Raw genomic sequence first — 26,867 nt, 5'->3', positions numbered from 1 at the left:
TTCCAAAAATTTGAATCGTTTCTGGCTAGGATTTTCCCACAAACCCGATTTTTGGTCTTACTGCACCGCTTTTAGTTAAAATCCCCCCAAAAAGTACGAAAAAACTTTTACGCGTGTATTTTGTCGTTTTTTCCGAAAATTTGAGTCTTTTTCGCGTGTATTTTGTCGGATTTTCGGAAAATTTGAGTCGTTTCTGGTTAGGGTTTAACCACAAGTCCGATTTTGGGTCTTACTGCACCGCTTTTAGTTAAAATCCTCCCAAAAAGTACGAAAAAACTTTTACGCGTGTATTTTGTCGTTTTTTTCCGAAAATTTGAGTCTTTTTCGCGTGTATTTTGTCGGATTTTCCAAAAATTTGAATCGTTTCTGGCTAGGATTTTCCCACAAACCCGATTTTTAGTCTTACTGCACCGCTTTTAGTTAAAATTCCCCCAAAAAGTACGAAAAAACTTTTTAGGCGTGTATTTTGTCGTTTTTTTCCGAAAATTTGAGTCTTTTTCGCGTGTATTTTGTCGGATTTTCGGAAAATTTGAGTCGTTTCTGGTTAGGGTTTAACCACAAGTCCGATTTTGGCTCTTACCGCACCGCTTTTAGTTAAAATCCCCCCAAAAAGTACGAAAAAACTTTTACGCGTGTATTTTGTCGTTTTTTCCGAAAATTTGAGTCTTTTTCGCGTGTATTTTGTCGGATTTTCCAAAAATTTGAATCGTTTCTGGCTAGGATTTTCCCACAAACCCGATTTTTGGTCTTACTGCACCGCTTTTAGTTAAAATCCCCCCAAAAAGTACGAAAAAACTTTTACGCGTGTATTTTGTCGTTTTTTCCGAAAATTTGAGTCTTTTTCGCGTGTATTTTGTCGGATTTTCGGAAAATTTGAGTCGTTTCTGGTTAGGGTTTAACCACAAGTCCGATTTTGGGTCTTACTGCACCGCTTTTAGTTAAAATCCTCCCAAAAAGTACGAAAAAACTTTTACGCGTGTATTTTGTCGTTTTTTCCGAAAATTTGAGTCTTTTTCGCGTGTATTTTGTCGGATTTTCCAAAAATTTGAATCGTTTCTGGCTAGGATTTTCCCACAAACCCGATTTTTGGTCTTACTGCACCGCTTTTAGTTAAAATCCCCCCAAAAAGTACGAAAAAACTTTTACGCGTGTATTTTGTCGTTTTTTCCGAAAATTTGAGTCTTTTTCGCGTGTATTTTGTCGGATTTTCCAAAAATTTGAATCGTTTCTGGCTAGGATTTTCCCACAAACCCGATTTTTAGTATTACTGCACCGCTTTTAGTTAAAATCCCCCCAAAAAGTACGAAAAAACTTTTTAGGCGTGTATTTTGTCGTTTTTTCCGAAAATTTGAGTCTTTTTCGCGTGTATTTTGTCGGATTTTCCAAAAATTTGAATCGTTTCTGGCTAGGATTTTCCCACAAACCCGATTTTTAGTCTTACTGCACCGCTTTTAGTTAAAATTCCCCCAAAAAGTACGAAAAAACTTTTTAGGCGTGTATTTTGTCGTTTTTTCCGAAAATTTGAGTCTTTTTCGCGTGTATTTTGTCGGATTTTCGGAAAATTTGAGTCGTTTCTGGTTAGGGTTTAACCACAAGTCCGATTTTGGCTCTTACCGCACCGCTTTTAGTTAAAATCCCCCCAAAAAGTACGAAAAAACTTTTACGCGTGTATTTTGTCGTTTTTTCCGAAAATTTGAGTCTTTTTCGCGTGTATTTTGTCGGATTTTCCAAAAATTTGAATCGTTTCTGGCTAGGATTTTCCCACAAACCCGATTTTTAGTATTACTGCACCGCTTTTAGTTAAAATCCCCCCAAAAAGTACGAAAAAACTTTTTAGGCGTGTATTTTGTCGTTTTTTCCGAAAATTTGAGTCTTTTTCGCGTGTATTTTGTCGGATTTTCGGAAAATTTGAGTCGTTTCTGGTTAGGGTTTAACCACAAGTCCGATTTTGGGTCTTACTGCACCGCTTTTAGTTAAAATCCTCCCAAAAAGTACGAAAAAACTTTTACGCGTGTATTTTGTCGTTTTTTCCGAAAATTTGAGTCTTTTTCGCGTGTATTTTGTCGGATTTTCCAAAAATTTGAATCGTTTCTGGCTAGGATTTTCCCACAAACCCGATTTTTGGTCTTACTGCACCGCTTTTAGTTAAAATCCCCCCAAAAAGTACGAAAAAACTTTTACGCGTGTATTTTGTCGTTTTTTTCCGAAAATTTGAGTCTTTTTCGCGTGTATTTTGTCGGATTTTCCAAAAATTTGAATCGTTTCTGGCTAGGATTTTCCCACAAACCCGATTTTTAGTATTACTGCACCGCTTTTAGTTAAAATCCCCCCAAAAAGTACGAAAAAACTTTTTAGGCGTGTATTTTGTAGGTTTTTCCGAAAATTTGAGTCTTTTTCGCGTGTATTTTGTCGGATTTTCCAAAAATTTGAATCGTTTCTGGCTAGGATTTTCCCACAAACCCGATTTTTAGTCTTACTGCACCGCTTTTAGTTAAAATTCCCCCAAAAAGTACGAAAAAACTTTTTAGGCGTGTATTTTGTCGTTTTTTCCGAAAATTTGAGTCTTTTTCGCGTGTATTTTGTCGGATTTTCCAAAAATTTGAGTCGTTTCTGGTTAGGGTTTAACCACAAGTCCGATTTTGGGTCTTACTGCACCGCTTTTAGTTAAAATCCCCCCAAAAAGTACGAAAAAACTTTTACGCGTGTATTTTGTCGTTTTTTCCGAAAATTTGAGTCTTTTTCGCGTGTATTTTGTCGGATTTTCCAAAAATTTGAATCGTTTCTGGCTAGGATTTTCCCACAAACCCGATTTTTGGTCTTACTGCACCGCTTTTAGTTAAAATCCCCCCAAAAAGTACGAAAAAACTTTTACGCGTGTATTTTGTCGTTTTTCCGAAAATTTGAGTCTTTTTCGCGTGTATTTTGTCGGATTTTCGGAAAATTTGAGTCGTTTCTGGTTAGGGTTTAACCACAAGTCCGATTTTGGGTCTTACTGCACCGCTTTTAGTTAAAATCCTCCCAAAAAGTACGAAAAAACTTTTACGCGTGTATTTTGTCGTTTTTTCCGAAAATTTGAGTCTTTTTCGCGTGTATTTTGTCGGATTTTCCAAAAATTTGAATCGTTTCTGGCTAGGATTTTCCCACAAACCCGATTTTTGGTCTTACTGCACCGCTTTTAGTTAAAATCCCCCCAAAAAGTACGAAAAAACTTTTACGCGTGTATTTTGTCGTTTTTTCCGAAAATTTGAGTCTTTTTCGCGTGTATTTTGTCGGATTTTCCAAAAATTTGAATCGTTTCTGGCTAGGATTTTCCCACAAACCCGATTTTTGGTCTTACTGCACCGCTTTTAGTTAAAATCCCCCCAAAAAGTACGAAAAAACTTTTACGCGTGTATTTTGTCGTTTTTTCCGAAAATTTGAGTCTTTTTCGCGTGTATTTTGTCGGATTTTCCAAAAATTTGAATCGTTTCTGGCTAGGATTTTCCCACAAACCCGATTTTTGGTCTTACTGCACCGCTTTTAGTTAAAATCCCCCCAAAAAGTACGAAAAAACTTTTACGCGTGTATTTTGTCGTTTTTTCCGAAAATTTGAGTCTTTTTCGCGTGTATTTTGTCGGATTTTCCAAAAATTTGAATCGTTTCTGGCTAGGATTTTCCCACAAACCCGATTTTTGGTCTTACTGCACCGCTTTTAGTTAAAATCCCCCCAAAAAGTACGAAAAAACTTTTACGCGTGTATTTTGTCGTTTTTTCCGAAAATTTGAGTCTTTTTCGCGTGTATTTTGTCGGATTTTCCAAAAATTTGAATCGTTTCTGGCTAGGATTTTCCCACAAACCCGATTTTTAGTATTACTGCACCGCTTTTAGTTAAAATCCCCCCAAAAAGTACGAAAAAACTTTTTAGGCGTGTATTTTGTCGTTTTTTCCGAAAATTTGAGTCTTTTTCGCGTGTATTTTGTCGGATTTTCCAAAAATTTGAATCGTTTCTGGCTAGGATTTTCCCACAAACCCGATTTTTAGTCTTACTGCACCGCTTTTAGTTAAAATTCCCCAAAAAGTACGAAAAAACTTTTTAGGCGTGTATTTTGTCGTTTTTTCCGAAAATTTGAGTCTTTTTCGCGTGTATTTTGTCGGATTTTCCAAAAATTTGAGTCGTTTCTGGTTAGGGTTTAACCACAAGTCCGATTTTGGGTCTTACTGCACCGCTTTTAGTTAAAATCCCCCCAAAAAGTACGAAAAAACTTTTACGCGTGTATTTTGTCGTTTTTTCCGAAAATTTGAGTCTTTTTCGCGTGTATTTTGTCGGATTTTCCAAAAATTTGAATCGTTTCTGGCTAGGATTTTCCCACAAACCCGATTTTTGGTCTTACTGCACCGCTTTTAGTTAAAATCCCCCCAAAAAGTACGAAAAAACTTTTTAGGCGTGTATTTTGTCGTTTTTTCCGAAAATTTGAGTCTTTTTCGCGTGTATTTTGTCGGATTTTCGGAAAATTTGAGTCGTTTCTGGTTAGGGTTTAACCACAAGTCCGATTTTGGGTCTTACTGGACCGCTTTTCGGAAAATTTGAGTCATTTCTGGTTAGGATTTTCCCACAAACCCGATTTTTGGTCTTACTGCACCGCTTTTAGTTAAAATCCCCCCAAAAAGTACGAAAAAACTTTTAGGCGTGTATTTTGTCGTTTTTTCCGAAAATTTGAGTCTTTTTCGCGTGTATTTTGTCGGATTTTCCAAAAATTTGAGTCGTTTCTGGTTAGGGTTTAACCACAAGTCCGATTTTGGGTCTTACCGCATCGCTTTTAGTTAAAATTCCCCCAAAAAGTACGAAAAAACTTTTTACGCGTGTATTTTGTCGTTTTTTCCGAAAATTTGAGCCGTTTTCGGCGGTTGTTTTCCAACCAGACACATTTCTAGTACAAACGCACCCCGTTAAGTTAAAATTCCAACAATAGCATCCATTTTCTGGCGGAAGACACGTCGCCATTTTAATTTACCGACGACCTAACCTAACATTCATCGATTTTCGTCGTGCACTAAATCCGTCTATTACCGTCGAGTTTTTTCTTTCTCAAATTAACCACATCGAATCGCCCACGACACGATATTTCGTATCTTGTATAATACACTAATAATCAATCGATATTTTTCCTATTTTTTAAAATGACACCTTGCGATATATTTCCACTTAGCGAATCGAACGTTTTTTTTTTCTTTCTTCTTCTTCTTTTAAATTATCGGGTACGATGTTTAATCTCACCTTTGGCGTCTCACGAATCGCTTTCGATATCACCAATTTCTATTCCATCAAATCGCGAACGTTTAACAAAAGTCGAGAAAAATTAAATTTTCGAAACGTAAAAGGTGGCAATTTCGTTAATAACCGCTCGTTTTGTACACGGAAAATAACAATTTACCCAATAGAAAATTTATTTACCTTAGAGGCTTGAAGTATTCGCATAAATAGTCGAATCTTTCGTCGGGCACCGGTACGCGACGTGCTGAAACAAATCCACATGAAAATTTTTCCTCCAAAACACGTTTTAGGAAAATTCCGCCAAGATTTTTTCCACTAAGAAGTTTTCGGTAGCAAATACCCACCTGGAACATACTTTTCTCGCATATACATTTTGAAAAATATCGCGATATCCCGAAGGATTTTTCGCATCACCCGGTATACTAAATGAAGCGTTTAAAAATCAAAATCTATTAGATTCGAGGAGTTTTATATTACGAGGAAGATCCCGTACGAGATTTTTCCCTATTTCGTGGAATGCGATAGTTTCCCGTTGGAGCGTGATTACGAGGGAGGTTCGATATGTTATGTCCGGTTGGGTCGACTGAAAATACTGAAAATTCGCGTTTAATCACCGGATTTTTCCGCCTCTATTAACCTCGAGCAAAAGAAACTAATTGGTAAATCATTTTTTTTTCCGAAATTGCGAATTGAAGCAATAAAAATGACACTAGTCCGATTATATTGCAAATTCAATTATTTATCATCAATTTTTTAAACTTATTTCGTTTCCAAGTTTATTAAAATGTTTAATAATCTTAAATAACATGATTTTATTTACCGGACAAGCGCCTATGACGCGGTTCAACGACGTAATCAAATTATTCTTCCGTATTAATATAAACCAACTTCAAAATCATCAAAAGTCTCGATATTGTGGAAATTAACTTTTAAAATTTCGTTATTAATACGAAAATTAGTTTATTATTCAATTTTATATATTTAAAAAGCGTAAAACTCGAGTTTTTTTCTATGGAAGTGTTTTTAATTATTATTGGTTTGTACCATTTTTAAAATGTATTATTTCGAAAAAAAACTCGTCGGAAATACCAAAAAAATCCTTATTTACGAAAAAATCATATTTTAGAACACGAAATTTGTTTCCAAATGCGTTTTCGGCACGTTCAGATGCGATTTTGAACAGTTTTTCGACTTAAATTGTACGTAAATTAATTCAAACGACGAAAAAAACTGTGATAATCGGTTACATAATCGAAAAAATTCATTAAAAACACCCGTACGGCCGTAGAATTGAATTCCATTATGAAATTGGTTGATTACTCACTAAATCTAGTTCTTGGCGGTTTTTTCTTGTTACTTAACCTCAAAATTCCATTCGAGAAGAAAGATTTTTAACAGAAAAATTAATTTTAGACACAAATTATATTATTTTTTTATTTTGATTTGCGTCGTTTTTTATTTGTTTCGTTACGATTCGAGTATCTAATAATGATTTGACAGTTGACGTTTTGACGGCAATATGGCGTGTCATTGGGAATCGCCAAGAAAAAAACGATTTTTAAACAGGAAAATTCATTTTAGACACAAATTTTATTATGTAAAACATGTAAAAAAGTCAAAATCGAGTATAAATAATAAAAATTTTGTAATTTACGATAAAATTTTTATTTGCGTCGTTTTTTATTTGTTTCGTTACGATCCGCGTACTAATAATGATTTGACAGTTGACGTTTTGACGGCAATATGGCGTGTCATTGCGAATCGCCGAGAAAAAAACTATTTTTAAACAGAAAAATTCATTTTAGACACAAATTTTATTATGTAAAACATGTAAAAAAGTTAAAATCGAGTATAAATAATAAAAATTTCGTAATTTACGATAAAATTTTGATTTGCGTCGTTTTTTATTTGTTTCGTTACGATTCGAGTATCTAATAATGATTTGACAGTTGACGTTTTGACGGCAATATGAGAGTGTCATTGCGAATCGCCGAGAAAAAAACGATTTTTAAACAGAAAAATTCATTTTAGACATAAATTTTATTATGTAAAACATGTAAAAAAGTTAAAATCGAGTATAAATAATAAAAATTTCGTAATTTACGATAAAATTTTGATTTGCGTCGTTTTTTATTTGTTTCGTTACGATCCGCGTACTAATAATGATTTGACAGTTGACACTTTGACGGCAATATGGCGTGTCATTGCGAATCGCCGAGAAAAAAACGATTTTTAAACAGAAAAATTCATTTTAGACACAAATTTTATTATGTAAAACATGTAAAAAAGTTAAAATCAAGTATAAATAATAAAAATTTCGTAATTTACGATAAAATTTTGATTTGCGTCGTTTTTTATTTGTTTCGTTACGATCCGCGTACTAATAATGATTTGACAGTTGACACTTTGACGGCAATATGGCGTGTCATTGCGAATCGCCGAGAAAAAAAACGATTTTTAAACAGAAAAATTCATTTTAGACACAAATTTTATTATGTAAAACATGTAAAAAAGTTAAAATCGAGTATAAATAATAAAAATTTCGTAATTTACGATAAAATTTTGATTTGCGTCGTTTTTTATTTGTTTCGTTACGATCCGCGTACTAATAATGATTTGACAGTTGACGTTTTGACGGCAATATGACGTGTCATTGCGAATCGCCGAGAAAAAAACGATTTTTAAACAGAAAAATTCATTTTAGGCACAAATTTTATTATGTAAAACATGTAAAAAAGTTAAAATCAAGTATAAGTACAAAAAATTTCGTAATTTACGATAAAATTTTTATTTGCGTCGTTTTTTATTTGTTTCGTTACGATCCGCGTACTAATAATGATTTGACAGTTGACGTTTTGACGGCAATATGGCGTGTCATTGCGAATCGCCGAGAAAAAAACGATTTTTAAACAGAAAAATTCATTTTAGACACAAATTTTATTATGTAAAACATGTAAAAAAGTTAAAATCGAGTATAAATAATAAAAATTTCGTAATTTACGATAAAATTTTTATTTCGTTTCGTTACGATTCGAGTTATCTAATAATGATTTGACAGTTGACGTTTTGACGGCAAAATGGCGTGTCATTGCAAATCGCCGAGAAAAGATTTTTATCTACGAGAAAAAAACGATTTTCTCGAACATTTCGTGGCGGATCAATGCGTCATCATAAAACAGAATTACCTCCAATTCACGACGGGCATAAAATACGATATAAAAGAAGAATACAATTCGCCGGTACCGGTGGAATGGTATCCGCACGCCAATTCCTACTACCCCTTCGCCGAGGACGTCGATCCCTTGGAAAGGGTGAATCATTTATTGGGCGACAAACCTTCGTACGTATCTTTGAATAGTTTTTACGCCGCGGATAGCGGCGAATTTAAAGAACCGATTTATTCGACGAAAAACGCCCAACAGAAATATCTGGAATCGAATCCGGCGTCTTTTATAATATTGGGAAAACCCGGTATCGGCGAGGAAAATTTGGGAAAACGACTCGCCGATTATTGGCAATGCGTTTACATAGAACCAGGATTACTTTTGGAACAGGAAATTGGAAGCGAAAGCAGGGCCGGACAATGCATAGAATTCAATTTGAGATGCGGCAGATCGATCGGAATCGACGTCATTTTGAGGTTAGTGGAAAAACGCGTCAATTCCGAATCGGCCAAACATCGAGGTTTCGTCGTATGCGGTTTACCGGTTATACCGAATTCCATGTACAAAGAAGATCCGACGTCTTCGGAATCGGCCGTTTTTACCGCCAAAGAAATTTTCGACGAAATTATCGATAGTACGTTCGAATTGGGCGTACCGCCTCCTAGTAGACCCCGATTATCGGAAACTGCCAGCAAAAGCGTACGAGGAGAAGGCGGCGGCGGCGAAATTATCATCGAAGGCGAAGGCGAAGGCGAAGGCGGCGGTTTAATACGACAACAAACGCCGCCGTTACCGATAATCGCGGAAACGCCGTCGATCGACGTCGGAGAAAATTACGACGTTTGTCAACCGCCGGAAATAAGTACCGATTACGAGGAACAATTAAATTTTCTTTTCAACCTTTTCAAACCGCCCTTTTTAATAATCTATCTGATATGTAACGCCAAAGACGTTATTAACAAAAGGGCCAACGAAAAATTCGATATATATTCGAAATTGGACGTCAATTTATTACACGAGAAATCCAATAAAGCGATTTTCGATTATTTCGCTAAAAAAAATAATACCGAAGAATTATTACCGGCGGATTATTACGAAACTTTTATACACGACGATCTCGTCACCGATAACGAAATGACGAATTTCAAACATCTCGTCCATTTACCGAAAAATTTCCCCGTAAACGTCGAATCCCAATTGGATTCATACCATTACACGGCGAGGAATTTCATCGAACGCCGCATCATGACTCACGATCCGGACTATTTCGTCAAATTAGACGGTAGAACTAGTACGAAAAGAATGTTTCACGTACTAAAAGCCAAATTGAATTGTCTACCATTACAAAAAGTCGTAATACCGCAACGAATCGTAATACCGACGACAACCGGAGAAGACAGTCCGACGACTACGACAAATTACGTAGTAGACGAAATGACGTTCGAGGAATTTTTCAAAAAATACCGAAAAATCTCCACGCCCGGTATTAATTTCCGATGGAATTTATCCGATTGGGGCGCCAAATGTCCCGTAGCGCTCAGAAACGGTATAATCAAAGAAGGTAATAAACAATATTGCGTACAATTTATGGATAAATTATTTTTTTTATCGGACCAACAAGCTTTTTACAAATTCTATCGAAACCCCCGAAATTATCTACTAGATCCTTACCCGAAACCGACTTGCAAAATATTCATATTCGGTCCGAAATGTTCGGGCAAAACTTCGATAGCGAATTGTTTGAGTTATTTATTGAACGGCGCCGTTTTATCCACCGTTTCGATGGTGGACGATTTCATAGAACAGCGCGAACAAGAATTCAAAGAAAAAATCAAACAGGCCGCGCTAACCGAAGCCTTGGAATTGTTGAACGAAACGAGACGCAAAGAAGCCGAAGAGGCCGAAGAAAAACGGATAAACGATATAAAAGAATGGGTGAATAACGTTAAATCCCTAGTTGAATTGTACGGTAATTTGATAATCGAAATGCAAAACGAATCCGAAACGGCCAAATTGGAATTAACTTCGTTCCCGATGGCTATGGTCAAATACGATATAGCCGAAATAGAAACCGAAACTACCGTAGCCATTAAAAAAATCAAAGATCAATTGATACAATCGAATATACCGGAAGGTAGTTTCGAAAGTATCCAACAATTCGTGCAGGATCGACAAAAAATGATAACCGCCATACCGGATTATTTAAAAAGGAAAATCGTAGCGAAACCGGCGACCGTCTACGACGAATTCGTCGTACAATACGTAAACGACGCTCTATCGAAAGCCGTTTACGTACAAGAAACCGTAAATACCGAAAATATAGTCGATATAATTATAAAAGCGATTAAAGATATCGAAGAAAAATATTTGGAACGAGGCAACAACAACAACCGAGGCGGTTGGATAATCGACGGCATGTTGACCGACGTGGATATTTTAAAAAATTTATACCCCGATTACATGGCCGACGATATTTTCGTATTAAAAGACACCGGAGATTACGAATTTTTGAGAAACAGATACAAAATTCGAGGCGCCAATATATTTACCAATTACCGAGAGTTTTTCATGAGTTTGGGTAAAATAGACGCGGCTTGGAGATCCCCGTCGCGAATTACCTCGACCGATTCGTACAAATACAAATTGGGAAAAAGTATTTTATCGGAAATATTCGACGATCCCCGATTGGGAGGTACCGCGACGGCGGCGGCGGCGGCGGCGGCGGCGGCGGCGGGGGATCTGATAAGAGAAGAAAATTACCACGAAGAATTGTTAAAATACGATATTAAATTAACGGAAATCGAAGATTATTTCAAAACGATAAATAAACCGATTTTAGAATTACGAATAACCGATAAAAATTTAACGGAATTATTAACGGAATCGATTAGATTAATAGAAGACGAATATAGAGTTAAAGCCGATTTATATACCGACGAAGATAGAGCCGAAGAAATAACTTTATATCATAATAATAATAATAATAAAGATGATAATTTAATCGAAGATTTAATATCGGACGATTTGATCGAATCGAATCGCCGATACGGCGACACTTTACATTATTGTCCGGTAACTTATCGCGAAAATTGGGTAATTTGGAAAGGTAAACGAGATTTATCGGTCAAATTCGACGATCGGATTTATTATTTAAGCACCGAACAAGATATGAATAAATTCCTATTGAATCCTCGACGATATATAACGGATAAACCGCCTAAAGAATTACCGCCCCCCAGAATTTGTATAATAGGCGTATCGGGTGTAGGCAAAACCGATTTATCGCGAGCTCTATCCTTCAATTACGGTATTTTTTACGTAAGTTACGAAAATTTATTAAAAAATTATTTCAATATAAACACCGACGAAACTTTGGAGGAATTAAAAATGAATATAAACACCGACGAAATTCTGCGGGATTATTTAACGGGAAACGGAGTTTTACCGATCGATTTTTACCGTACCAACATTTTGAAACTTTGGTTCGAATATCCCATCAAAGAATTGGGTTTCGTCATAGACGATTTTCCGAAACGAACCGCCGATATAAACATCATGATCGAATATAAATTGATACCGGACGTGATAATCAGATTGTCGTGCGATGCGGATCTGGTTAAGAATAAGTTGTTGCGGGACCGATTGGAGGAATGGCGGCAAACGGTCGAAGAAAAAAAATCGTTGTGGGAAGAAACGAATAAAGGAATTGTGCGGGATTACGAACGACGCAGGGAAAATAAATTTCGAGAAATGATAGAGGCCAAAAGGGAGGAGAGGTACGCCGAAAAAAGGAGATCGAAATCGGAAAATTCCAGTTTGTCTCAAGTGAGTTTCGATTCGATAGCCGAGCAAAAAGATATCGACGAAATAAATAGGATTTTGGACGCGGAATCGCCGGACGTCGCGCCCGAACCGACGGAAAATTTCGAGGAAATTCAATCGTCGTACGAAGATCGAATAAAACGACACGTCGATCAAGAAATGGATTATTTGAAAGACGTGCAATTTATTTGCGATAATAATTTGATACCTTTCACGAATCTCCCGATATATTTGGAGGATTACGCCAAAAACGAAAGGAGCCTCTATTATCACACGGAATATATCAAATTTAGGAATCAATCGTTTTTCGAAAGGTGTTACGACGTTTCCGCACAAGTCGCCGATCGATTATTGAATTGCGGTTATTATTTCCTGAGTAAATTCGGAAAAATTTGCCCGGTGCAGTATCACGAAAATCAAAATCCCTTCCTAATGTATCGATATTCGGAATTGAACGACGACGTTTTTCCAATTATACACAGGTAAGTTATTCCCGATTAATTAACGCGTTATTATACTTAAAACACCCCTCGTATTCGATGGGGAAACTCGTCCTAATACTAATAAATTCTAATACCTCAAGTATTTGGAATAAATAACGTTTGACGTTTGACGTTGACAGCAAATAATCTTGAATAAACCACAAAACTACAACTTGAGATATAGATCTACATGTCGATAATGATAAAACAGAGTCTATGGAAATAGACGTTGGTATTGGAGTTGGACAAGAAACGATTTAGAAATGGATAAACAAAATGGAGCGTTAACGGAATTATAGATTGAATAATAAATGGCGAGAAATAAAAAGATTTTAGGAGGATATTGATATGGAAATGTACGAAAACTATACAGAAATTGGGAATTCGGGAGAGGTAAATACTAAAAAGAATTTTTGGAGGAAAGTAGATTCAATGGAGATGAAAAAGAAGATCAAATCATACTTTTTAATGAGTCACCAATCGACTAGTTTATAAAAACGACGAGATTAAAGTGATTGAATCACTTGGAACGAATTGACGAAGACGAATTCTCGAAACGAGTCCGTACGGAAGATACCAAAAGGCAAAAGGAGAAGATTTAGACCAAGAAAACGTCGGAGGAAAGTGAAATAAGACCCGGGGAGAGACAGTTTTAGGTTAGGATGTTGAAACGACGAGATTGAAGTGATTGAATCACTTGGAACGAATTGACGAAGACGAATTCTCGAAACGAGTCCGTACGGAAGATACCAGAAGGCAAAAGGAGAAGATTTAGACCAAGAAAACGTCGGAGGAAAGTGAAATAAGACCCGGGGAGAGACAGTTTTAGGTTAGGATGTTAAAACGACGAGATTGAAGTGATTGAATCACTTGGAACGAATTGACGAAGACGAATTCTCGAAACGAGTCGTACGGAAGATACCAGAAGGCAAAAGGAGAAGATTTAGACCAAGAAAACGTCGGAGGAAAGTGAAATAAGACCCGGGGAAAGACAGTTTTAGGTTAAGATGTTAAAACGACGAGATTGAAGTGATTGAATCACTTGGAACGAATTGACGAAGACGAATTCTCGAAACGAGTCCGTACGGAAGATACCAGAAGGCAAAAGGAGAAGATTTAGACCAAGAAAACGTCGGAGGAAAGTGAAATAAGACCCGGGGAAAGACCATTTTAGGTTAGGATGTTAAAACGACGAGATTGAAGTGATTGAATCACTTGGAACGAATTGACGAAGACGAATTCTCGAAACGAGTCCGTACGGAAGATACCAGAAGGCAAAAGGAGAAGATTTAGACCAAGAAAACGTCGGAGGAAAGTGAAATAAGACCCGGGGAGAGACAGTTTTAGGTTAGGATGTTGAAACGACGAGATTGAAGTGATTGAATCACTTGGAACGAATTGACGAAGACGAATTCTCGAAACGAGTCCGTACGGAAGATACCAGAAGGCAAAAGGAGAAGATTTAGACCAAGAAAACGTCGGAGGAAAGTGAAATAAGACCCAGGGAAAGACAGTTTTAGGTTAGGATGTTAAAACGACGAGATTGAAGTGATTGAATCACTTGGAACGAATTGACGAAGACGAATTCTCGAAACGAGTCCGTACGGAAGATACCAGAAGGCAAAAGGAGAAGATTTAGACCAAGAAAACGTCGGAGGAAAGTGAAATAAGACCCGGGGAGAGACAGTTTTAGGTTAGGATGTTGAAACGACGAGATTGAAGTGATTGAATCACTTGGAACGAATTGACGAAGACGAATTCTCGAAACGAGTCCGTACGGAAGATACCAGAAGGCAAAAGGAGATTATTTAGACCAAGAAAACGTCGGAGGAAAGTGAAATAAGACCCGGGGAGAGACAGTTTTAGGTTAGGATGTTAAAACGACGAGATTGAAGTGATTGAATCACTTGGAACGAATTGACGAAGACGAATTCTCGAAACGAGTCCGTACGGAAGATACCAGAAGGCAAAAGGAGAAGATTTAGACCAAGAAAACGTCGGAGGAAAGTGAAATAAGACCCGGGGAAAGACAGTTTTAGGTTAGGATGTTAAAACGACGAGATTGAAGTGATTGAATCACTTGGAACGAATTGACGAAGACGAATTCTCGAAACGAGTCCGTACGGAAGATACCAGAAGGCAAAAGGAGAAGATTTAGACCAAGAAAACGTCGGAGGAAAGTGAAATAAGACCCGGGGAGAGACAGTTTTAGGTTAGGATGTTGAAACGACGAGACTGAAGTGATTGAATCACTTGGAACGAATTGACGAAGACGAATTCTCGAAACGAGTCCGTACGGAAGATACCAGAAGGCAAAAGGAGATTATTTAGACCAAGAAAACGTCGGAGGAAAGTGAAATAAGACCCGGGGAGAGACAGTTTTAGGTTAGGATGTTAAAACGACGAGATTGAAGTGATTGAATCACTTGGAACGAATTGACGAAGACGAATTCTCGAAACGAGTCCGTACGGAAGACACCAGAAGGCAAAAGGAGAAGATTTAGACCAAAAAAACGTCGGAGACGAGAAAAATCAAGAAAACAAAAAAAGCGGATAGAAATCACATCCTTTGGAGCTAATTTTTCCAATTTCACACTATTTTATATGTTTATCCGTCTAAATTTTAGACCTCTTCTGTTTTAAAATAAGTTTTTTTTCACAATTTTTCATATTTAGACGAAAATTTAACGATAACGAATATTTAGGAGCTACATCTACTTCATTGTCGGTAAAGCAAACGTAGAGAAATTCAAAAAACACCCTCTCAAATATATCGACGTGGAAAACATCAATTTCCCCCTAATACCGATGAGAATAGCCGTATCGGGTCCCCCCAAATGCGGAAAAACTATATTGGCTAAAAGAATTCAAAGAGAATACGGCATGAAAATCGTATCTAGAGGACAAGCGATAAGATTCGTTCTAACGATTTTACCTTTATCGAATTTGGCTACCAATTTGGAAACCATATTGAGAAGAGGCTGGGAACCCACAGATGAAATGGTGGTACGGTGCGTCGAAGCCGCCACAATCGATCCATGGGGCGTTACTCAAGGTAATTCAAACATTTTCGGTTTTCATTTACTCCAAAAAAATAGTTGTTCGGTACCGAATAAACGATAATTACGAAGCTACATTCGTGGATATCCGGACTACTTCATTTTTTTGTAATAAACGCACGTTTTTATCGATTTTATCGCGCAATTTTTTGTCGAAACTGTTTAGATTATAAAAAAAATCGAAATCAATCGAAAAAAATATTTTTTCGTCAATTGCACGTTGATCCATTATTTATGAGACAACCCCCGTATTTTGTTACGAATTGTATGCGTATAGAGATGGGAACTCGCGTTTAAAAATAACAATTAGTTTTTTTTGTTTTTTTTTCGTCGATTTCACGTTGATCCATTACTTATAAGACAACCCCCGTATTTTGTTACGAATTGTATGCGTATAGAGATGGGAACTCGCATTTAAAAATAACAATTAGTTTTTTTTGTTTTTTTTTTCGTCGATTTCACGTTGATCCATCACTTATAAGACAACCCCCCGTATTTTGTTACGAATTGTATGCGTATAGAGATGGGAACTCGCGTTTAAAAATAACAATTAGTTTTTTTTGTTTTTTTTTTCGTCGATTTCACGTTGATCCATTACTTATAAGACAACCCCCGTATTTTGTTACAAGTTGTATGCGTATAGAGATGGGAACTCGCATTTAAAAATAACAGTTATTTTTTTTTTGTTTCTTTTTCGTCGATTTCACGTTGATCCATCACTTATAAGACAACCCCCCGTATTTTGTTACGAATTGTATGCGTATAGAGATGGGAACTCGCGTTTAAAAATAACAATTAGTTTTTTTTGTTTTTTTTTTCGTCGATTTCACGTTGATCCATCACTTATAAGACAACCCCCCGTATTTTGTTACGAATTGTATGCGTATAGAGATGGGAACTCGCGTTTAAAAATAACAATTAGTTTTTTTTGTTTTTTTTTCGTCGATTTCACGTTGATCCATCACTTATAAGACAACCCCCCGTATTTTGTTACGAATTGTATGCGTATAGAGATGGGAACTCGCGTTTAAAAATAACAATTAGTTTTTTTTGTTTTTTTTTCGTCGATTTCACGTTGATCCATTACTTATAAGACAACCCCCGTATTTTGTTACGAATTGTATGCGTATAGAGATGGGAACTCGCGTTTAAAAATAACAATTAGTTTTTTTTGTTTTTTTTTTCGTCGATTTCACGTTGATCCATTACTTATAAGACAACCCCCGTATTTTGTTACAAGTTGTATGCGTATAGAGATGGGAACTCGCATTTAAAAATAACAGTTATTTTTTTTTTGTTTCTTTTTCGTCGATTTCACGTTGATCCATCACTTATAAGACAACCCCCCGTATTTTGTTACGAATTGTATGCGTATAGAGATGGGAACTCGCGTTTAAAAATAACAATTAGTTTTTTTTGTTTTTTTTTTCGTCGATTTCACGTTGATCCATCACTTATAAGACAACCCCCCGTATTTTGTTACGAATTGTATGCGTATAGAGATGGGAACTCGCGTTTAAAAATAACAATTAGTTTTTTTTGTTTTTTTTTCGTCGATTTCACGTTGATCCATCACTTATAAGACAACCCCCCGTATTTTGTTACGAATTGTATGCGTATAGAGATGGGAACTCGCGTTTAAAAATAACAATTAGTTTTTTTTGTTTTTTTTTCGTCGATTTCACGTTGATCCATTACTTATAAGACAACCCCCGTATTTTGTTACGAATTGTATGCGTATAGAGATGGGAACTCGCATTTAAAAATAACAATTAGTTTTTTTTGTTTTTTTTTTCGTCGATTTCACGTTGATCCATCACTTATAAGACAACCCCCCGTATTTTGTTACGAATTGTATGCGTATAGAGATGGGAACTCGCGTTTAAAAATAACAATTAGTTTTTTTTGTTTTTTTTTCGTCGATTTCACGTTGATCCATTACTTATAAGACAACCCCCCGTATTTTGTTACGAATTGTATGCGTATAGAGATGGGAACTCGCGTTTAAAAATAACAATTAGTTTTTTTTGTTTTTTTTTTCGTCGATTTCACGTTGATCCATCACTTATAAGACAACCCCCCGTATTTTGTTACGAATTGTATGCGTATAGAGATGGGAACTCGCATTTAAAAATAACAATTAGTTTTTTTTGTTTTTTTTTCGTCGATTTCACGTTGATCCATTACTTATAAGACAACCCCCCGTATTTTGTTACGAATTGTATGCGTATAGAGATGGGAACTCGCGTTTAAAAATAACAATTAGTTTTTTTTGTTTTTTTTTCGTCGATTTCACGTTGATCCATTACTTATAAGACAACCCCCCGTATTTTGTTACGAATTGTATGCGTATAGAGATGGGAACTCGCGTTTAAAAATAACAATTAGTTTTTTTTGTTTTTTTTTTCGTCGATTTCACGTTGATCCATCACTTATAAGACAACCCCCCGTATTTTGTTACGAATTGTATGCGTATAGAGATGGGAACTCGCGTTTAAAAATAACAATTAGTTTTTTTTTTCGTCGATTGCACGTTGATCCATCACTTATAAGACAACCCCCCGTATTTTGTTACGAATTGTATGCGTATAGAGATGGGAACTCGCGTTTAAAAATAACAATTAGTTTTTTTTTTCGTCGATTGCACGTTGATCCATCACTTATAAGACAACCCCCCGTATTTTGTTACGAATTGTATGCGTATAGAGATGGGAACTCGCGTTTAAAAATAACAATTAGTTTTTTTTGTTTTTTTTTTCGTCGATTTCACGTTGATCCATCACTTATAAGACAACCCCCCGTATTTTGTTACGAATTGTATGCGTATAGAGATGGGAACTCGCGTTTAAAAATAACAATTAATTTTTTTTTCGTCGATTGCACGTTGATCCATTATTTTTAAGACAACCCCCGTATTTTATACCGAGTTGTACATGTAAAGAGATGGGAACTCGTGTTTAAAAATAACAGTTATTTTTTTTTTGTTCACAGGTATAATATTCGACGGATTTCCGAATACAATTTCTGAAGTTAGACATTTGTCGTACGTCGGTTTAGTACCGCAATTAGTGATCGATCTACAAGCGACGAAACGACAAATGTTCGAATGTTTAGGAAACGATAAGGGACGAAGAGGTTTCCCCAGATACAGTATACGTTTCGTTAATCATTTATACAAAGGTTACAAGGAAAATACGGAAACGTTCAAACCATGGTTCGATAGAGAATACCAAGTAACGACGAAAATTTCGATAGATACTTGCAATTGGTCGGTTTGGTCGCAAGCCAACAAAGTTATAACGTCGGTTTTATTCGAAATCAAACATTATTTCACGCACTGCCACCAAGATTGGCCGTTGAGGTTATGTAACATGCAAGTAACTCCCCTGGAGTTTTTGGAAAGGCAAAGTTCGTACAAAACTTTTTGTCCTTGTTGTTTGCACTTCAGTAATATGCTTACGAGCGGCGGCGACGTTCCCGATAGAACCGGTTTGGTGCAATGGAGACAATACTACTATTGGTTATGTCCCGAGCACGTGGAAACGTTTCTAAAAACTCCCGAAGCTTTTTTACCACCGTACGGAGCTAACGCGCTCCCTCTGTACTTACCGACGAGTTTACACCTCAAGTTATTCCCGCCGAATCTATTCGAAGACGGCACCTGCGTGGTTTGTTACAAAATCAAAACCGTTATAGTGAAAGGGGTGTTGAAATACGCGGTCGGCTACAATAACAAAACTTATTTGTTCGATAGCCGAGAATGCTTGGAGGAATTCATGAAAAGACCGACGCATTATTCGTTCGATATCAGATTCAAACCGCCGGAGAATTATCCTAGTTTGGAGTACGGCGAACTTCCCGTATTGGGAATGCTCGAGCAGTACGTCGCCAAGGACCTGATTACCGCCGTTAAATATATATCGAGGAGGAGACCGGTCGTACCGGGTCTGAGCGTTTCTACGTCGGCCGCTATCGGTATAGGATTGTATTTGAAAGTTTACGATAAATATATTTCGGAAGAATACAAAATTAGGTATTTGGAAGGGGATTCGTTGTTCCGTGCTAGAAGGAAGAAGTTGTTGGATTATTTGTATAAGATGAAACACACCGTCAATCCTTATCTAAATTACCAAGAACCTCTACCGAAATTTCGAATGTTGGAAAGCGACGACGCGTCGGCGTCGTCTTCTTGCAGCGATAAATCCGCTATATTATAAAATTTACGGTTTAGATAATAAAATTAAATCTATTTACTATTTTGAGTCCTTATTCAATTAAAAACGATAAAATTTTCATTTCACCGTGTATAAAGCAAACACTTTTCGTCGAACCTCGTATAAAATAAAAAACTAATGAAATAATTTGAGGTTAGATTAGAATAAACCGCCAAAGCATCACGTATTTCACGATATTTCAAGATAATACAAATAAAATATAAATTTCTAATTCACCTCGTATATCTATAAACGAAAAACTTTTCATTTCACCTCGTATATCAAGTATATTTCTTGACGGACATAATTTAATCAAATCCTAGATATTAAAACGAAAATACAAAAATAATTTACGTACTTTTTCGTCGAACCTCGTATAGGATATAAAACTAATGAAATAATTTGAGGTTAGATTAGAATAAACCGCCGAAACATCACGTATTTCACGATAATATAAATAAAACGGTAAAATATAAATTTCTAATTCACCTCGTATATCTATAAACGAAAAACTTTTCATTTCACCTCGTATATCAAGTATATTTCTTGACGGACATAATTTAATCAAATCCTAGATATGAAAACGAAAATACAAAAATAATTTACGTACTTTTTCGTCGAACCTCGTATAGGATATAAAACTAATGAAATAATTTGAGGTTAGATTAGAATAAACCGCCGAAACATCACGTATTTCACGATAATATAAATAAAACGGTAAAATATAAATTTCTAATTCACCTCGTATATCTATAAACGAAAAACTTTTCATTTCACCTCGTATTTCAAATTATGAAGTAAACACTTGAAAAATAATGGAACTATATCAAGTTTGAGGTCATCTTTGAAACGTATCTCGAAATTTAAAAAAGTTTTTTGTAACTTTTTTCGTAACCTCGTATATCTATAAATGGAGTAAACGTGCAAAAAGTAAAAATTATTCATTGTAATAACTCTTACATATCAATATGTTTATATATCTCAAGAAATATTTTGTTTTCCTTTTATACAGGAACAGAAAAAGCCAATACATGATTGTGTATATTAAATTTGAGGTTAGTTTATAGGTAACCATACACCTATCACGAAATCCATGCTAATTTAAATAAAACAGTGAAATATAACTTTCAGATTACCCTCGTATATATATAAATAGACATTTTTATGGAAATAGGAAAATAAAAGGATGAATATGCATGTCAAATATGGAGAATTAATAATATGACAATACAATTTTATTACATAAAACATAAACTGAAAATAAATACATAGATACAACAAATGTTAGGTTTGGTTAGGCGAATTTCGTAAATAAAATAGTTTTCATTGCACCTCGTATATCCTATAAACGAAGTTAATACTCAAAATTAAAAAGTTTTCAAGTGGGATTTATCAATATTATAAAACAGTTTACAAAATACGTTTTTTTGGATCATATGTAATCAGAAAAATAACTAGGTGAGTTGGTATATCAAATGTGAGGTTAGGTTAGAAGCTATAAATCTATTAATGAATTGAATAATAATTGTATTGAATCTTTATATAAAAAAGAAGAATTTTAACAATATTATTTTTAAACAGTAACTGATTTGACAGCCCGCCATTTTGGATAACATACTTGGAATTATTTAATAATCAATCATATTTATTGGGATATTTAAAGGTTTAATTGAAAATTAATGAAATTTAGGGGTAATTAGAGGTAATTGTATTTTTAAGTAAATAATTTGTGTCTAGTGTTTTAGTGTTTAAGTGATTTTAGTTCAAGTTTTGTTTATATTCCTGTTAACTGAAAAAAAATTGTGTTTAAAGTGCTTTTAGTGAACAGAATAACTTGAAATAGATTTCATTATGAAAATAAATGGGGATATTTCGATTCAGTGAGTTCCGAAAAACGCCATATATGAAGTTAAGTTGAAAATAATTGTAAGTAAAGTTACATTTCACATGATTTTATTTAAGTGATATTTTGGCAAAAATTACTATCAAAAACATATAAATTTTCAAAATTAATCGATAAATACTTTTACTTATTAATTAACTGATTTGTCTCTCATATAACACATAAGTAAAATTCGAAAATAAAATCAATTTTAACTTTGGTACATCGTGAATTTCATGAAAAAATTTGTAATTTCGTGTTTATTTATGAATGAAATATTAAAAAAGAAAATACTTATTTTCATTTGGATCGATGGTACAGAAAGGAAAGTTTTCGGCAGCAGCTGAACTTTTTGTAAGGACGTTAAAAAACGTGGATTTTCCAACATTCGGTACTCCAACTATACCAACCCTCAGATTAGTACCAACTCTACCTATCAGAGGTTTCTTTTCAGGTTCTTGAACCTTCTTCGGAGGCATACTATAAAGAAAAACCCCATACAACATTTCGATATCATTCTGTATATAAATATATCAATATATAATATAAATAGTAATAAGAAAGTGCGAGATTCGTTACAAATATAACTAGTAACCTAGTTAATAATAAAAATTCTAGTAAAAGTGTATTTTATATGATGGTATATTCAGATTTTAGCATTTCGTTCATATAATCATACACATTATGTTTTGCAACTTAATTCTCTGCAAAATAGCAATTTTCAATCTGATACTGAAATTGTAACGTGAAGATTTTTTCTTGGGGCATTGGTTATTTTTAAAACAGCACCTAATGATAAGTTAGAAGTCTGGGCGAAACCTACAATTTCGAATTTACCATCAATTGCTTCTCGATATTAATATAATTTTACATACTACTGCCTATGGCTATATATATATATATTCAGAATAATAATTTTATAATTTAATCGATAAGTTACTTATTTCTTATCAAAAATTGTACGATAATATCAAATTTAGTTCTTTCGTAAATGAAACTGTCACATTTCAAATATTCGAAAAAATACATTGTTATAAAGTTATCCTAAACTTTAAATGTAGACATATTATTAAATATATTTATTCGAGACACTAACAATATTTAAATAACAAAAATTCAAAAGATAAAGTTAAATATCGTGAATCTATATTTTCTAACCTTTATTACCTTATGGTTTCGTTACGTTCTTATTTTGAACTAAACTAAGTATTAAAAGATACGAAAAGATATGAAATAAAACTAAATATTATTAATTTAAGCACTAACCTTCTGTTTTTATGTTAAATAGTATGTAAATAATTTATTTTTATAAAGAATTAACGTTAACCTAACACTTAACACACTACCACCGGGTTGACAATGACAGTAAAGTGACTGATGACAGCTCTTACTATTCATGGAACATAAAATTATTGAAAGCTTTCACATATTTTTATATTAAATATTGTGAAAATTATAATAATATTACCGAATAAACTTTTTTTTTAAACGATTATTTAGTTTTTCTAACAATCCCACATCAAACCACGATTCAAGAGGATAATATTAAACTTTGGAATCGAAAGCACGTTGTTCAAATGATCAGTTATATTTCGATCAAATTATAGATCAACATCATGAGAAACATGAATAATTATAAGAACTATGTGAGACGCTCTCGGGTATGGACGAATCATATGATTATCGGTAGCTGAATATTTTTCTAATATCATACAATTATAAACGAAATTTTTATTAGAAATTAATTCAGGAAGCCGCTACGAATGAAAATTATTGTAATATTTAAAAATCGGGCCTATATTAAAAAAATTACTTTGTATAATCTATATATATGTGTGAACATGCTGCTTAGAAATAATTTGGGAACGAAATAGGTTTGCCCTATAGCGACAAAACGTATTTTTTTTTTCAATAAATAATTCCTCGCAACTCGCTATTTTATATTGACATAAATTAGGTCACGTGGTACAATTTTTGACTGGAATATACTACTAATGTCAATAGTTAACCTAAAAACATAAAATTCGCGTTATATATGATTTTATATCGTTTAAATACTATAAAATATTTAATTTTAAAGACACTATTAAACAGCTGATGATAAGGGTTAGGTTTTTTTTTTTGCTATAAAAGCTAAACGATGTGTATCAATCAATTTAAGATGACGTTCCAATTAAAATTGTACCACGTGATCACATTCGAGGGTCTACGTCAATACGAAATTACACCTTGTATCATATCGACACGTATCGAGATTGAGACGTTATAAATTCTGTCTGTAAAATATATTTTTCTTCAACTTTTAACGATTTCTTTGTCCCATACAAATAACATTTTTATTACGGATCTTAAATGCGACAAAACTTCATCGAACTGCTATTTCCTGTCGGCATTACAGTTTCCATTTTATCGTTTGACATTTAAGACGTTTATTCTTTGGCATACGTATCGTTCCGGATGTGGCGATGCTTTTGTACCTTTAGGGCCTTTGTCCCCTCCGATATTGTAACAGTTTTGCGGTTTTTTCTTTCGAATTAGAAGAAATAGATCGTTGCAAAACGGACAGTTGATGTCTTCTTTTTATACAATGATTAATTGAGGGTATTTTTCGTCACGTTGTATTCCACCAAATCTTAAATAATTAATTTTTGTTTATAATCGTGACAGCGGCTGTCACGACGAAAATTAACGCCATCTAGGACTTAAAATATTAATTACTGATTTGACATCTGTCGTAATATCGCGAAATTTGAAGTTTTTAGTTGGATTAGAACCAAATATATACGGGGAAAATAGAAAAAATATTAATAAACATTTGAATAGTATGAATTTAAACGTTTGATATTTTTTATACGTTTGCGATAGCGAAGAATTTTAATAACTGGTCAAGAGATATGATGGAAAAGCAGTTGTGGCGATTTAGAACACGCCCCGTTTAAATATTCCGAATGAAAGGGTTCGGCATCGAGAGTTTAATACGTTTTATGGATTCGTGCAGAAACGTTTATCTGTATTATAGTCCTTCGTAATTTCCATATGAGATGATTGAGATGATGACGGAGAATCAGCACTCGCGGTCGCCATGTTTGAATAATCGCGAAGCTGCTGGCCAACTTGATTATAGTGATGAAAACAACGGACGATCATTGATTCGCTACCTCGGGGTAAGATTCTCTCGATTGTCTTTGACAATTTCGCCATTAAATTTGTTTACAAATCTTCTTTTTTTTCAAAATATTCATGTTCTATAGCAAATCTTTAATAAACGTCGCCTCGAGGCACTAAACCACTAAACTGCGTTCTTTAGATAAAAAAATGTATTCAGTTTTCTAATTAAGCTCCCACGGGGTAAGTACTCTCAAAATTATCACAATAATAGAGCTCTCGTTATATTTATATTAATTTCGTCGTACGAAATATAACACATAACCTACAATTTCCATCCTACTTCCTGGCAGTGGCTATTATTTCGAAGCACGGGTCTCGATTGTGACGTTCGATCACCGCCTACTCGGTGACAATGGAATGCGCGTTCGCAGCTGCAGAGGGCGTTTGTGAAGACGCACACCTCTTTTGACACATGGTCGAATATGAAAGAAGGGAGGTTTCGGCTACTTATTTTATAATCTCTAAATGCGTTATCGAGCAAAAATAGTTCGTCCTACTCGTTTGACGATTCGATCTCGACACACGCGCGATTGTTTGTCGAAAACAACGGAGCCCCCGAAGGGAATCGCCTTCATAACGACTCGTAACTTAGTTTCGTCGAATCAAAATTTAATTACTACGAAAAAAAAAAGAAATTTGATTCTCTCGATTGGAAATTACGATCAGAACCATCGAATACAAAACGCATCCGCCATATTTGTTATTAAAATAGGCGGAAATGGTGGTTCTATCGAAGAGAATAGATCAGGAGAACAGAAAGTTTACTATGATACTAAATAAAACCAATCATTGATTATTTCGAAGAGGTTAAATGTTTTGCATATCAGGAGTCAATAATAAACAATTCGGTTATCGTAATCGTAGACTTGAAACGTAGAAAAAACGTCGCTGATTACTACAACCGGTAGATATTTTTGGAATTTATCGAAATTACTGTCAAAAATTATGAAAATATGAACTCTGGGCGCCCTAGACGAGCGGAGTATCTCAATATTTTATCTATGGACGTTCCAAATGATATAAATTGTTACAAAAGACCTACGGGGATGATTCTCTATCTGATGGACGTGTTTTTGAGCGGTTTAAACGCTTCAGTGAAGGTACTGAAGTTGACCAGCACCTAAGTCGTCCAATTACTGTTACAAAAGTGACAAAAATCAAGTAAATCGTCCATGCAGATAGTCGAGGTTGTAAACGATGATAAAAAAAAACGGTTAGAGACGAAGTTGGTGCCAAGAAGACTTCCAGGACTGCTTGGATCAATGGAAATAACGTATGGAGATGATATGCGGACTCTAACACATTCAGAAGAAGTTAATAGTGGTGCAGTTTACGTAGGAGGAGAGGGAATCGTCTACTGGGAAGACCAAGACTAAAATGGTGCAACCAAGTGGATGGGGATGGTAAAAAGACTTGGTGGAGAAGTAGATGTTGCAAATTATGGAGGAAAATACCAAGAATCGGACCTAAATTGGTCGAGCTAAAGACAATTACGATTATCAGTGTTTGAATTAGATTTAAACCGATTAGCGACGAAAAATATCTTTGTTACGGTTCGATAAAGTTTAATGATAAGTTTTTAAAAGAAAAATATAAGGTTTCGATAGATTCATTGATGAATTGAAAAGCGCATATCCGGTTATTATGAAAACGAATAATTTAGGACAAAAAGAAATAATAAGAAGCGAAAAGTTAATTGACCAAAATGATATGGCTTATTAAATATAAAATTGCCGGTTGTTTTTCGATCGTTGTATACATTTTTTCGAACCTTTGTGTGTGTATCTGTGTGTGTGTATATAATAATGAATAGTTGAATTAAGTA

The 26,867-nt window shown here is 34.9% G+C and overlaps 3 protein-coding genes across 3 annotated transcripts in view; 2 read left to right on the top strand and 1 right to left on the bottom strand.

The window, feature by feature from the left end:
* LOC130445550 (obg-like ATPase 1) overlaps positions 1 to 23,238 on the bottom strand; it is a 50,226-nt gene extending 26,988 nt beyond the window's left edge. The window contains exons 1-3 of the mRNA XM_056781249.1: positions 23,141 to 23,238; positions 22,173 to 22,354; positions 5,432 to 5,492 (exon numbers count right to left, since the gene is read on the bottom strand). Coding sequence (XP_056637227.1) covers positions 5,432 to 5,492; positions 22,173 to 22,353 — 242 coding nt within the window. The 5' untranslated portion in view covers position 22,354; positions 23,141 to 23,238. The remainder of the gene's footprint in view (positions 1 to 5,431; positions 5,493 to 22,172; positions 22,355 to 23,140) is intronic.
* On the top strand, positions 15,129 to 16,038 carry LOC130445555 (adenylate kinase 9-like). The gene has a single exon (XM_056781255.1). The coding sequence runs from the start codon at positions 15,528 to 15,530 to the stop codon at positions 15,840 to 15,842; it is 315 nt and encodes a 104-aa protein (XP_056637233.1). The 5' UTR covers positions 15,129 to 15,527; the 3' UTR covers positions 15,843 to 16,038.
* On the top strand, positions 18,583 to 20,702 carry LOC130445551 (adenylate kinase 9-like). Its single transcript, XM_056781250.1, has 2 exons — positions 18,583 to 20,145; positions 20,400 to 20,702. The coding sequence occupies exon 1, from the start codon at positions 18,877 to 18,879 to the stop codon at positions 19,993 to 19,995; it is 1,119 nt and encodes a 372-aa protein (XP_056637228.1). The 5' UTR covers positions 18,583 to 18,876; the 3' UTR covers positions 19,996 to 20,145; positions 20,400 to 20,702.
* Positions 23,239 to 26,867: the final 3,629 nt, after the last annotated feature.

Source organism: Diorhabda sublineata, chromosome 6 (genome assembly GCF_026230105.1).
Source record: "Diorhabda sublineata isolate icDioSubl1.1 chromosome 6, icDioSubl1.1, whole genome shotgun sequence".
In the NCBI taxonomy this organism is placed as follows: Eukaryota; Metazoa; Arthropoda; class Insecta; order Coleoptera; family Chrysomelidae; genus Diorhabda; species Diorhabda sublineata.
The sequence above is the reverse complement of the archived record's forward strand: the minus strand, read 5'-3'. Positions and strand labels throughout refer to the sequence as shown.